The sequence below is a fragment of the Patiria miniata genome, unplaced genomic scaffold (assembly GCF_015706575.1).
Source record: "Patiria miniata isolate m_02_andy unplaced genomic scaffold, ASM1570657v1 HiC_scaffold_1, whole genome shotgun sequence".
In the NCBI taxonomy this organism is placed as follows: Eukaryota; Metazoa; Echinodermata; class Asteroidea; order Valvatida; family Asterinidae; genus Patiria; species Patiria miniata.
In genome coordinates, this window is record NW_024037047.1 from 35802811 (window position 1) to 35816811 (window position 14001).

The 14001-nt window shown below is 41.8% G+C and overlaps 1 protein-coding gene across 1 annotated transcript in view; it reads left to right on the forward strand.

The window, feature by feature from the left end:
* The window catches only part of LOC119733220, a 31181-nt gene that overhangs the window by 3584 nt on the left and 13596 nt on the right, over nt 1-14001 (forward strand). The window contains exons 3-15 of the mRNA XM_038206809.1: nt 664-801; nt 1754-1858; nt 3624-3881; nt 5696-5852; nt 7319-7532; nt 9675-9855; nt 10643-10936; nt 11256-11622; nt 11989-12112; nt 12253-12423; nt 12514-12720; nt 12905-13179; nt 13441-13585. Of these exons, the coding sequence (XP_038062737.1) occupies nt 664-801; nt 1754-1858; nt 3624-3881; nt 5696-5852; nt 7319-7532; nt 9675-9855; nt 10643-10936; nt 11256-11622; nt 11989-12112; nt 12253-12423; nt 12514-12720; nt 12905-13179; nt 13441-13585 (2636 nt within the window). The remainder of the gene's footprint in view (nt 1-663; nt 802-1753; nt 1859-3623; nt 3882-5695; nt 5853-7318; nt 7533-9674; nt 9856-10642; nt 10937-11255; nt 11623-11988; nt 12113-12252; nt 12424-12513; nt 12721-12904; nt 13180-13440; nt 13586-14001) is intronic.

The window sequence follows — 14001 nt, forward strand, 5'->3', positions numbered from 1 at the left end:
GCTATGGCATTTTGGACTTTACTTCTCAAAAAACATGAGAAGAAAATATATAAAATTAGAAAAAAGAAATAAATTTGAATTTAACGAGATTCAAACTTTATTTCCCTTTAAAAAAAAAATCCTCCAAAGCCTCAGATTAGAAAAGGAAAAATTCAGGCTCAAAACTGCGACTCAAACCCACAATCTCGCGGTGCAACATCATGACCTATCGCACTGCTCTCCAAACCCTGGAAAAAAATTATATACCTGCGTACGTATCATAAAAGTATTGTAGAGGGCGCTAAACAACCATGTTTGTGGATATGTAGTTTGGGAAAAGAAAATTCACGGACTGCGAGGGGGTGGGGTTGCATGACCCCTACGGGCCCCCTTCCCCTTGGCTATGCTGATGACCTTTTCCTGTTGAGTCACTGCATCCGGAATAAACCCGTAACCATGGTCACTAATGTAGGCTAACAAGTTGCCAGTGGGTGGGCAGACTGGGAGGGGGCAACATGTTTTGGTGGAGGGGGGGGGCATTCCATATGCCCCTCCCTCTCTGGCTACGCCGCTGGCCTTACCCTGTTTAATCACTCCATCTTGAATAAAATCTCACCCATTGCATCAGACTTGGGTGCATGTCTGGATGATTCAGGAACACAATTCTTTTTTTGGTGTTCATAGGATGTACAGCTATCGCAAATTGCCTTGAAGTGTTCTGCAGCACATCTTCAAACCAGAAATGTTACCGATGTGATGGTGACTATGGCTCAGCGCGTGGATCAGCCTATAAGAAGAGTGATGACATGAGACAATGCAGAAGTATGTATGTCAACCATAGGTGGCTGCAGTAGAGAGAGGATTGGGGTATGGGGAACATTATTTGCTTCTCTAAGGGCTGTGCATTTTTATACAGTTGAACTTGGATTCAGTTGAATATAGAATATTTGAAACAGACCAGACAAGCATTACATGTACTAGCCAGTTGGAAACTGGGACTAAAGCTTGATCGGGAATAAAGCTGGTCCACTGAATGAGATTTGCACGAACAATTAATGAGCTTTTGAATATTGTAATGGGCGTGAAATTACTGGTTCAAGTACTAGTAAATGACTAGAGACTAGACAAGAATTCTGACTTCATGGAGAGATCGAGCCGTTCTTCAAAGAACAATAATGGTTGTCAGCACACCCTGTGCCTGATGCGTACAATTGTATAACGATGAGGTAGAGCACCAGTGTGCATTGCAATCGAACGTTGAGTAAGACGCGCTCCTTATTCTAGGGGAAGTTCCTCACCGGGCCAGAACCAGTCACGATGTGAACACCGAGCCCTGACTGGGCTCGTCTTTTGTAGCGTTTGGGCGCGTACATAGTGCAATGCTTGATTGGTCATAACCCATTAATAACGATAACCCTAACGTCTTGACCTAGAGAGCTTTTTAAACTTGTGTACTGGTAAGTCATTTCATTTAACAGTTACTCTACCATTAGTTTATCATAGGCCCTATTATCAATACGTGGCCAACTGTATTGGCAATTCTTCTCAATGAAATACTAGTTGTTGACTGGGAACTTATTTCTTATCTTACACAAGTCCTATCAATTAAGGTATGAGAAAAGAACCTGCATTTTATCAGAGTGACGAATAAAGCGTGATTACTGGAAATTAATCATGACTGTTATTTTCGTTACAATATTAAGAACATGGTGTGTGCATAATTTTTAGAGCCTGTATATCAATTATTTCTCTTGTCTGAATGACTATTTGTCAGAGCAATGTTCATGGAGGAGTAACAGCAATGCCTGCTTCCCAGGATCCTGCACAAACGGCCAGTGCAGATGCAGCAGTGGCTTCTCAGGAACTGACTGCAGAACATGTGAGTGAGAAATCAGTAGAGGTTAATAATAACTGGTATGGAGGTGAGATCGTGTCTAGCAATAAAATCCTGTCTCACTTTTATTTATTTGTTTGATTTATTTTGTATTTACTACTTCTGGTACTGAAACCAAGGATTCCCCAAATAGCGCCCTAGGCACTGTAGGCTCGAAGGCCTGAAGAAACCTGTAGAGAGAAGTGAATGAGAAGAAATTACAGTTTTAGAGGTAGGACGAAAAGCCCAGAAGAATATTCTGGGGAAAACCCACGGAATCATGTAGGACTGAAAACCCAATCTACATATTGGCCCGGGCGGGATTCGAACCCGGGTCACAGCGGTGGAAGGTGAGGAAAGTAACACTCTTGAAACAACCTGACTCCCCAAGTTCAATCTCCTTCAATTTCCTTTCAAAGACAGTCTTGAAGTCATTTCTTTATATCTGAGCCAAGGAAATATGTAACTGTCATACAAGAGACCCAAGAATGTACTGTGCAGCAGAAAGTGAAGAACACTTTGCTGTTATTTTATGGACAAAAATAGAAGATCATGAAGATTCTTTGTTGCCACTTTTGATGGGACACACCCACAGACATATAAACGCAAAGACCGCCAGTCGTGCGCGTAAAACTGTGATTTGACAAAGTATGGGCAAAACGTTTGTTGATGCAACGCACGTTCAATGCTAATACACATTTAGTACAATACATACATGTACATTTACATACGGAACATAATAAATTGTTGAGTTAAAAAAAGGTTGTTTTACTCACAGTGTGCATTAAAAAGTTGTGCAGCTTATTGTATTTTAATCTATCTCAATCATACTTAGTACACAAGGGATTTTTTTTACAATTGAAAAATAACTTCATGGATTTTTTTTACTGAAATAGTTCAACTGTGTGTAAGATCCCTATACCAAGAGGTGAATTAATTTGCCCATAGTTTGGATTTTAGTTTGGCACTGCACAGATCACGGTATGTGCGTGTAGTTTCGAATAGGACCTGGCAATCAGGCTATGTGTTTGTGTCTGTGGACACACCACATAGAACACGCTGGTTTGTGTGTATATTGCAAAGCACGCATGATTGATTGTATTCCAAATGTACACAAAGGCAGGGCTTCGTGTGAGCATCAGTTTATCATCGGCATTGAGTTCTCTACCAGTTTTGGCACTCTCCCATTCTTGTGGTTGAGGGGCAATGTGAACGGATCCCATTGCATTATCATCTGCGTTGAATACTTGCACTGGTCAAGCACCAGACCTATCAATCATTCAGGTGCCTATGGCGAGCAGCTGAATCCACTTCCCCTAGACCCCTGCATTATTGCTACATGTAGCCATAGCCACAGCCTATTAAACTCTTGTCTTGCATTGGGCAGTAGTCAAGCACCGGACCTATCAATCATACAGGTGCCTATGGCAAGCAGCTGAATCCACTTCCCCTAGACCCTTGAATTATTGCTACATATAGCCATAGCCACAGCCTAACTCTTGTCTTGCAGTGGGCAGCAGTCAAGCACCAGTCTATTATCAATCATACAGGTGCCTATGGCAAGCAGCTGAAATCACTTCCCAAGACCCCTGCATTCTTGCTACATGTAGCCATAGCCACAGCCTTAATCTTTCCCTGCAATGGGCAGTAGTCAAGCACCAGTCTTATCAATCATACAGGTGCCTATGTCAAGCAGCTGAATCCACTTCCCCTAGACCCCTGCATTATTGCTACATATAGCCATAGCCACAGCCTAACTCTTGTCTTGCAGTGGGCAGCAGTCAAGCACCAGTCTTATCAGAGCACCGTGCCACTTTGGTCAAGGGGACAACAACTAGGGAATCTCCCTCTGTCCAGGGCAGTACAGACACTGTCTACACCAACGTACGAGACTTCACAAGCATCAGAGCCAACTGGATAAGTTCGTACAAGCCTACAGGACTACCAGCCTATAGTGGCGGTGGACATCCATACATCCAAAGCATTCGGTTTGGTGTTGTAGGTGCTAGAGTGACAGCCGCTGTGAATCGTAAGTCAAGTTACAATTCTCCATCAAACAAGTGCGACAGCACAATAAGCTCTGGCCCTCTTGCATGAAAGTCTTGCATGAATTGATACAATTACTCACTTGGTCCTGATTGCGCTTTTTGAAATGAGGATTTAATTCCCATTTTGTTGAAAGTCACAATGCAAAATAATAGTAACCTTCATAATGCAAAGGTCTATATCCCCTGGAGACTCATTAAACTGACACAGGGCCAGAGGCAGGGGTGATGTATAGTCACAGGTAGAAGCCCCCTTTAAAATTTTCGAAGTTCGAAGCGCACAAAAATACCATGTGACTATAACATTACCACAAGTATCTTGCCTCTAATCAGAAAAGTTCATAAACAATATAATGTAACAAATTGTTACCCAAAAGTTTCGGCAAGTATTTAATGTCTTTTGTTTGCTGTTTTGGACAGTTACAGTTTGGTACTTACAGGTTTGTGGGTGAGTTTGGGGGTTCGTTTTTGGTCACTTTTTGGGGGGACCGACCAACCGAAACCCGAGTGACTGGTAGAAGCTCTGTTGCCAGAGCTTAAAAATCCGATTCAGATCGAAAGCGACACACCCAGAGACACCCATTAAGTACATGTGCCTTCTTTTGACTCATTACTCCCCATATTTGCAGAGTCAACAAAGTGGCATATCTAGGGTCCAGTTTTGCAGTAGGGTATTTGTTGGAGGGGGTGGAATGAATGGGTACTGATCATGGTCAGCTTCAAATAGACAATAAAGGTTTTCTTCTCTTAATCGGGGGGGGGGGGGGGGGGGGGGGGGGGGCAGGGCAGGCATGTACTCTTCGTATTCCCTTCAGTCTTTCTTTAGTTATGTTTTTGAACCAAACATTCCTACATGTATATGAATAAATTTACAAGCTATTGTTTAGGCCACACGGAAATCATATTTTGTACAACCTTCACATTTTGATAAGGTTAATATTTTATCTTTAATCAATACCAGAAAATAATATTGTGATTTTATACAAATAATGAATGTTTGTGAGTGCAATGGTAAGAATAATTTCATGAGGTGACAGATGAAATGTTCCATTCCACGAGGCGAAGCCGAGTGGAATGGAACATTTCATCTGTCACCGAATGAAATTATCCTTTCTATTGCACGAACGTGAAATATTCATTATTTTTTTTATATAACACCTGAATAAATCCTTGTCATCTGATTGGTTGACTTTTAATAGCCAATTTATTCAGGTTAAAAACTGTTTGAAAGTTTGACAAGGAAGTTCATCATATTTAATTTATGCAAACTGTTCAACAGGTTGAGAACCATCATATTCAAGTAATCTCGATTTAAAACAGCGCCACTGCCAGCAGCGGTGACACCGTGCAATGGAAGTTCTATTCAACATGCAATGAAACTTCCATTGCACTGTGCGCTGCGCTGCGCGCCGCGCGCGCTGTGCGTTGGGACGAATAATTCAAAAACATGTCATCAATGATCCACCAATCAGATGACGGGGATTTATTCAGGTGTTGTATAAAAATCAATATTAGGTTTTTGCCATTCACCTATGTATAAACACTGTATATTCAAATGTGTTACCTCCCGAGTGAAAGTTGGAAAAAATCACTCGGATGGGACTCGAACCCACGACCTCCTGCTTTGTAGTGCAGATGTCTTACCACTCGACCACCGAGCTGATGGGATCGGTTGGCTGGTTTGAATCTGATGCATTTAGCAGGGGTGCCACAGTTAACCTATTCATAGATGAATTTGCTTCAGGGTGATGTAAATCAATATTAGTTTTTTGCCCTTTGTGTTTTTTTCATGCATTAGGGGGTTACCGTATGATATATTCAGTGGGCTCGCAGGCTTGTACAACATCGACAACTCGTAATTCTTTCAATCAAAACAATCCGGCAACATACCTGGTATCCTGTCAAGTGACATTCAACTTGAACTACAACTCCTGGACACCAGCTACAGGAGATGTGTAAGCCCATTAGAAACACGTAGTGTGATCAGAATGCCAAACATTTTACTTAATGATAACAACTTTTTGCCTGTGCTGTGATGTTTAGAGCAACATTCACATGTTTTAGATAAAAAGTTGCATGAAAATAACCTTTGAAGTAAAGAGGTTTAGGACAGATCGTTGGGGTAAGAGAATACAATGTATCTTGAAAAATCCATTTTTTTTGGATAATTTGAGTGTAAGGACTCAGCAAATTTCGTTAGCTGCAAAATTCGAAACACATTTTTGTAATGCTTTAATTCATACAGGTTTATCAGTTGCATTATTATCAAATTCTCCAGCCTGTAGAAATAATTTTGTTCAGAAAGATATTATACATGATTAGGACAGTTTAGATTGTTTCAGAATATGCAAGAATTACTCTGTTCAAACATTGAGCAAGGAATAGGAGTTAGAACTCTTCGGCGATTTACATTTTTGACCATTAACATTCCAATCCCTCGGGAATGTCCGTAGCTACAGCACTGTGACCGCAATCCTGGACCATTCATTGCGAGACTGCAAGCGGCCTTTGAACACGATGATCGTCACCGCCTTTTCATTTAGTAACCAACAACCTCCCTATAATCACGTTTTTAGATTTTCACAACTGCGCAGTTGTTAGATGTGAGTAATGAAATCAAGTTCTCGATGTGCAGTTGTTGGCCCTTGAATGCGCTATCTGTTCCTGTTATTTGAAGATAAATCGATTTTTTTCCCGATAAGTTATCATGTCTTTTTGATTTTTTTATTGGCAATACATCATTCATGAAATATGACATTTTGGGAAATTTCCTAAGGTTTCCGACGGAAGGGATATAGAGCATATTTTGTTTGTCATGAAATGATTGTTTCAGTTATGTTGTCCACATTGTGGGCCAGTCTTTAGCCAACTCTGAACAAACACTTTCAAAATCATTCAATTTTGGATGTATGACAAGTGCGCCTGCGTAAAATACCATGGTGCTATCCACAACGCAATGCAGACTCTTTCTTCTAGCATTAGTGAGCACGGATCTCAATAGGGTAGTGAGCAACTGAATAAGCTGGCCGCCAGGTACTTTCTATTGTTGCTTTCGAGCGCAGTGACGATCATAATCACTTTGAAGTAGGGGAGTTCTGACTCCTTCAGTTCCTTGCTCCATGGTTCAAATGACAACATTGCAGTGGTATATAGAATCAGTTTCAATAGACCATTATCATGTTGCAGCCATTTGATTTTTCCCCCATTCAGATCAATGTAACCAAAGCGAGGCTGGAAGGAAACATAGCCTGGTTCCTTTTTCCACAAAGACATTATTATTCTGTACTGTTATTGGATACAGGGAACATGACTGAAATGGTGGCAGCATGATAAAGGTCTATCAGCTGTTTTCTTCAGATTGTTATATTTTCATGTCTAAAGTATGTGTGTTTGTTTATATTTCTTCATTTGTATACTACAGCCTGAGGTATGATGTATATTCCACAAGTGGCGGGTACATGAAACTCTATGACAGGGACCATTCAAACAGCATCATCACACGACACTACAATGGCAGGACAACCTCCGGCTATTCAACTTTCACCTTTGACTTTGTTGACCCCTACCACTGTGTGGATGTTGGCAGTGGATGTAGAACCACTATGCTGTATGCAGGGAATGATGTTACATCACAGGTTAGTGTGGACCAAACATAATCTAAATCCTGAATGGATAAATGGCATGATGGGTTTATGGCATAATAATAATGTAATACTAATATGGTGCTTATATAGTGCCTTATACCAAAGGTCTCAAAGTGCGCTTCACACTAATTATTACCACTGTTCATCAGGCCATGAGACCACTTTGTGCAGCAGCTTGAGATCAACGCATTTTGGTCTCTACCTTTACAGGTACCACAAATATCATGGGTGGAGTGAGGCAATTGTAGTAAAGTGTCTTGCCCAAGAACACAAGCACCATGTTCCCAGCCAGGGTTCGAACCCACGTACCACGGCACGTGAGTCGACCACCGTAACCATTAAACCACAGCGCTCCACACCTTATCTAACTAGCACCTTTGATCAAAGACTCAAAGATTTGAACTGGGAGACTGCCAACCTAGGGCTGATAGCTCAATAGTCTTGAGACCTAATGATGTCACGCTTTGTTTACATGTGCGCTATTCTATGGGAGCCAGGTGGGGACGCCAGCCAATTGTCACCACCTCGTTCTCATAGGAAAGTGCACGACGTAAACAAAGCGTGACGTCATTAGGTCTTAGGCCTATTTTGGTCGAGCGCCAGCCACATATGGTGTTCAGCAGATCAGGGGTCAAATCCAGCTTCAATGTCTTCGCTCAAGTACATAATCCACTAAAGTAAAGTGGACGAACCTGTGTTAAGAGGAACGGAGTGCCCATCTCTCTTTCGTTAGCGATTGGGCCAGACTCGTATGCCGCTGTGGGGGGGGGAGGGGATTGCCACACCTCCTCCACAGCGAGTTTGTTGCCTTCCCAGCATTAAATAATGCCGGTACCAATTAACACCTGGGTTGAGAGGAGTAATTGAGGTAAAGCGCCTTATACTCATCAAGGGCACAACACTCATGGCCACGGCGTGGCTCGAACCAACAACCTCACGATTATGAATCCTGTGCTCCACCGCTAGATCACACAAACCCACAATCCACTGAGCATATGCCTTATGAATTTTGATCATGGTTTTTATTGTAAACATAAAATTGCTCTTGAAAATAGGAAAATACAATTGGATATATATTGATGTATATGGGTCATTCTATAACTTTAGTTTCCAAAGAGTGCTCTTTTCCAGTATACAAATATTGAATGCTTCGAGTGGTGTAGTAAAACTAGCCTCCCGAGGTGATCCATGGACATTCTATTTTCCCGAGGCGAAGCTGAGGGAAAATAGAATGCTCCATGGATCACCGAGGCAGGCTAGTTTTACTTCACCACGCGATAAAGCATTCAATATTTGTTTTATAACACTTCACCCACAGATTCTGCTTGGTTTTAATATTTTAAATTATTTAAATCTGAACACAGTTGAAATAAACTTCAATACAAAATAGGTGGAACATGTATTTCTCTCTTCCAAACCTCCCCTTCGCGAAATGTTTGAACCCAACTCTTTGGCGCGCTCTCTTTGGAACAAAACGCGCAACGCGCAGACCAGCATGTATTTGCACACAAATACCGTGCCGTGGAAATAGTACTTTGGTTGCTAATGGTAAAGTACTTTGGTTGCTACGGGTATAGTACTTTTGGCCGTGCACAGAAAGATAGCAAAAATAAAAAGTATCATGTGACTCGCTCTCGGCCAATCAAGACACAGAATCTGTGGGTGAGGTGTTATAATCTCTATTAGCACGTTACTTTGTAAGTTACCATTCAAATGTAGAATGCTAAGTTCCAGTGGTTACGGTGTTTTTGTACAATGGTATATGGGTTCATACCCTGCCAGCTAGGAACATGGTGTTTATGCCCTTGGGCAAGACACTGAAAGGGAATGTACAACATTTGCTCTTGCTGCAATTTTCAGTAGTAAGTGGATTTTGGGGGTTAGAATGTTATAGCAGATATTGTTAAACTGACTTGTTTCATGTTTTGGGCTTGAAGATGCTGGAAAAACCAAGAATGTTTTTCCGATCTAGAGAGACGTTGATTAGAAGTTGATTTCCAAGGGTGCACGATACCCCCATCTTCCCACCCAACTATCTTTAAGACCGGCCACGTGACAGGCTCTTGACCAATGGGAATGGGTAAACTGTCTTGGGCATTAATGAATAAATGTTTGGTTTCATGTTCTTCACAGGCAGAGATAATTGTCACCTGGCAAGGCTGGGCAGACAGTCTCGCTGGCATCAAGGAGTACGAGCTGCAAGTACGCCAGCTATCTGGTAGTCATGGCATTAAGATGACGGAAGTCTTTGACAGTCCAGCCGTTTATAGTGGAGTGACCGACTCTAGTCAGAGCATCACTTTGCCCCATGTTGGTACGTTAAGTCTTTTTGCAAATCGAGCGTTAAATTTGTTATCATATCATACCTTGTTACCATATTTTCAAAAATCCTTGACAAATAATACAATTCAAGTTCATTTGAGCAAATCTTGTAAATTTTTATGTTTCAAAATGTAAAGTAAAGTCTGTCCCGAGCCAATGTGGCTCATCAGGCCGGCGTTTATCTCCGGTTTCAGTAGCATGAAACGACTGAGAATATTTCTACTCCCCCTGGATGGGATGCTAGTCCATCGCAGGTTACTCCCCAGCTAATGCCGGTACCCATTTATACTCCTGGGTGGAGAGGGGCAAGTTGGGGTGAAGTGCCTTGCCCAAGGACTCAATATATGGCCAGCAGCTGGATTCGAATCCCTGACCCTCTGATCATGAGTCACGAACCCTAACCACTAGGCCACACACTCCCCAAGAATGTACCTTGTACCTTTCAAAATGTACCTTGTACTTTTTTTTACAACGAATTGCATTTGGAAGGGTTATTTTGTATTAAGCCTCTTTCAAAAAATGTGTTAAGAGAATACTGTGTGCCTGGCCAGTTTAAAACACTATGTTTAAGATAGCTTGGAGTTTGGATGCTGATAATTACCCGTAACGAACCATTCATTCATAAATACCTTTTAGGTCAAAAAATAAAAACTTTTCAATCCAAAAATCAAAACAAGTCCAAATTTATAAATTTGTTCTGTTCAATTTCCAACACTTTCAATACACCTTGTAAAGAAGAATATAAGACGAGCTGTATCTTTTCCTCTACATCTGTACAGGTGTGTACTCCATCGTCCTGAGTGTTGTTGACAATGCAGGCAATGTCCGACTCAGCAGACGCTTTGTGTTCTTTGATGACGATCCACACGATGTCACCCTTCAGGATGATTCCTCTCTGCGCGTTGTCTCCGCGACTGCAGAAACCAACTACGTGTGGATGACCAGTCTAGACTCAAGCGGAGGGATGACATCCGTGCAGCTTGATTGGACGAACCGATTTATGAATGCACCTCATCACAACCAAGGATTGTTGAAACCAATTGGCTCCTATGTTGCTGGTACCATCGATTCTGGTGAGTTGGCAAATGTTGCTTTGATGTGAGGCGGTAATCATAAGTTCTATTATATGGGAAACAACAAGGTAATTTAATAGATTTTCTTCAAATATTTCTTCTTCAGATGTTAACAAAATTGTGAAACTGTTAGCAAAATTGAGAAACTGCCAACAGTAGCTCATCTGATAGAGCAATGCTTAGGTTTCCCAAAAGTTACAGGTATAAATCGTGCCCTTGTCAATTTTACTCATCTCTTGTAACGTATAATGGAGCACGCGCGCCTTGCAACTTTTTGGGGCTTTCTAAAACACTACACCTGTTTGAGTTTCTCCTATAGATTATGACCAGAACTTTGGGAAACGTGGCCGTGCAGCCATCCCTAACACCCTCGGTGTGACAGAATTCCGCGTCGTACACGACATCGACCACAGCGGTGGCAGAACCACTGTCATCGTGAGTGACGACAACTCGGACCACTGGAGTAGTGAAGGCACAAACACACAGGCGACCTATGACCTGACCCTTGTTGATGGTGATTCCATTCGGTTCTGGGTGGAGGCCAGGGATTTGGCTGGTCACTTTGTGAGAGACAGTGTGTTGGTGCACGCTGATTCATCCCCGCCTGTTATTGAAAACTTCTGGCTGGTACGGGACGGGGAGGTGAATCTAGCCGTTCATAATTCAAAGGATCTGGATAAGATGAGGTAGGAATTCTATGTTATTTTTCATTAGGTGATGCTAAGATGATCTGCGATTGATTAAGCTATACCTAACAAATAGAAAATACATCTTGCACCTGCAAAATGTATTTTAAAAATTACACAGCTATGCTTAGATTTACAAGCGTTTAAATATTTCTTGATCGAGCCGATGCAAATTAAGGAATGCAATTTCTAATACCCCTGAGACGAAATGATTTGACCCTTTTTTCACATGTGTACCTTCTGAAGAGATAGGAGTGAGGTGGATATGAGGGGCCCTACTTACCGTAGCTTCCATAGGAATGCACGTGTATAAACAAACTCTGTGTCTTTTTATCTCAAGGCTATGTTTCTTTCATTTTTCCACAGTGTTGAATTCAGGACATATGACATTCACAGTGGTATACACACCATTGAGTGGCGTCTCTTTGACAACCACACTGGCACAGAGATACATGGCAGCCGGAATTTGGCGGCCATGAAAATCAACACGGTAATTCCTGAACGCAAAACTTTACAGTTGTTTAATATTATAGTGTTGTATTTTATGTCAGACTTGCATCCCATTTGCAATTGTAAATGTATGGCTTGACACAGGAAAGTTTGCTGTTATTGTTTGCTTTTTTTACACAGGACACTGAGGATTGTGATCCCGTCAGCTGTATGTGTGTCCCACTCGGTGATTGTTATGCAATAGACTATGGTTTCCACCCAACAATGCACATTGGTACCCATGACTATGATTACTACATCACCCTGACGGTGACCAACCAAGCAAGTCTAGCAACTACTCAGACAATCAAGGTATGTTTATTCAAAGAAATTCCAAATAAATGTTGTAATGCAGTCCAAATATTCAACTGAACTCAAATCCTTATTGCTGATGAATCACAGATAACGGTGGATGCCTCTGCTCCTCAAGCTGGTGTGGTGCATGATGGGATACCTGGGTCCAATGAGATAGACTATCAGGAGGGCAGTGACCTCTCGGCTCATTGGGAGGGCTTCTTTGACAAGGAGAGTGGGGTCAAGTTCTATCAGTATCTGTTTGATGACTCCTGCAGGACCGGCTATACAACAGTCGGCAGTGCCATGAATGATGTAAGTTGCATGTGGGTTGGTGGTTTGTCCTTGATATAAGCAATACTCAAATCTTTAATATCCCATTGTGATTCACATTGCTGTGACTTCCAAATTGTAATCCTTCACACTGCTTTGACATAACTTTACAAGTCAGTCCTCCACTTCAGCAACACCAATTATTAGAATTCCATCATTTCTTAAGATGACAAAGACAACCGCCACGCATGCCAGTTGGACAGCCCCCTCGCCTGGCCAGTACTACATCACTGTCATCGCTTACAACCGTGCCCTGGAACCCTCAGCAGCTGTCTGTTCTGACGGTGTTGTCATCGATACCAGCCCTCCAGAGCTGACCCAGATTGCTATCAGCTATGCTCGGATGTGGCCTGGTCTGGCCAAGGATGCTGAGGGTCGGGTGTGGTTCATCAATGAGCATCGCCGGAAGATGGAGCTGATGAATGCGTCCAGTGACTGCAGGTATGCACATGAGACTGAAGCAGTTGAGCATTCTGATAAGACTCATGCTTCTTGACACTGACCTTTACTAAGTCATCTACCAAATCGGGTTCAAGATAATGATGCTTATGTCCTTCAGCACTACATTTTAATGCAATCGCCCCTCTCCAACATTCTGATTTGTACCTATGCAAAGTTTGGTGATGAAATCATATATTTGATAAGTATACTTCAGTTGAAAGCCTTGTGTATTCACGTGAGTTTGGATTTTCTTGCGCACAGTTCCATGGCCGCTCTGGTAGATGATTTGTCAGTTTATCCTGAGATAGCTGGTAGCAATGACTCTTCAGCAATACTACAAGGAGACCTAGACTGTGTCTGGATTTCGCCCATTGAGCAGAAGTTCTTCCTTCCGATAGACAAACATGTACGTATATATGATCTGCTCAGCAGGGCCCGAATTAATCAGAGACAATGGGCCGAATACATAAAAACTAGCAATTGCTTTTTCTAGGCTTTTGCTTACATTTTTATACATAAAAATAAGCAATTGCTGACAAGTAAATGCTTCTATGGTGAAGCAAAAGTAACAACTTGTTTCTTGCAAGCAAATGCTTCCCAGATGAGCAATTGCTTAAAATGGATACATAAAAACAAGCTTTTGCTTTGCCATTAAATAAGCATTTGCTTGTAGTGTTTCAAGTTTCCCACACGGTAGGTTTTGCTCTTGCTTATCAGACAAGATCAACTGTTATCATCATTTTTTGCATCTGTTTTCTTTGACCTGTGTTTTCATGTTGGCTACCTTCTCTTCAATATTTTTTTCTCATCCATGTTTTCCTC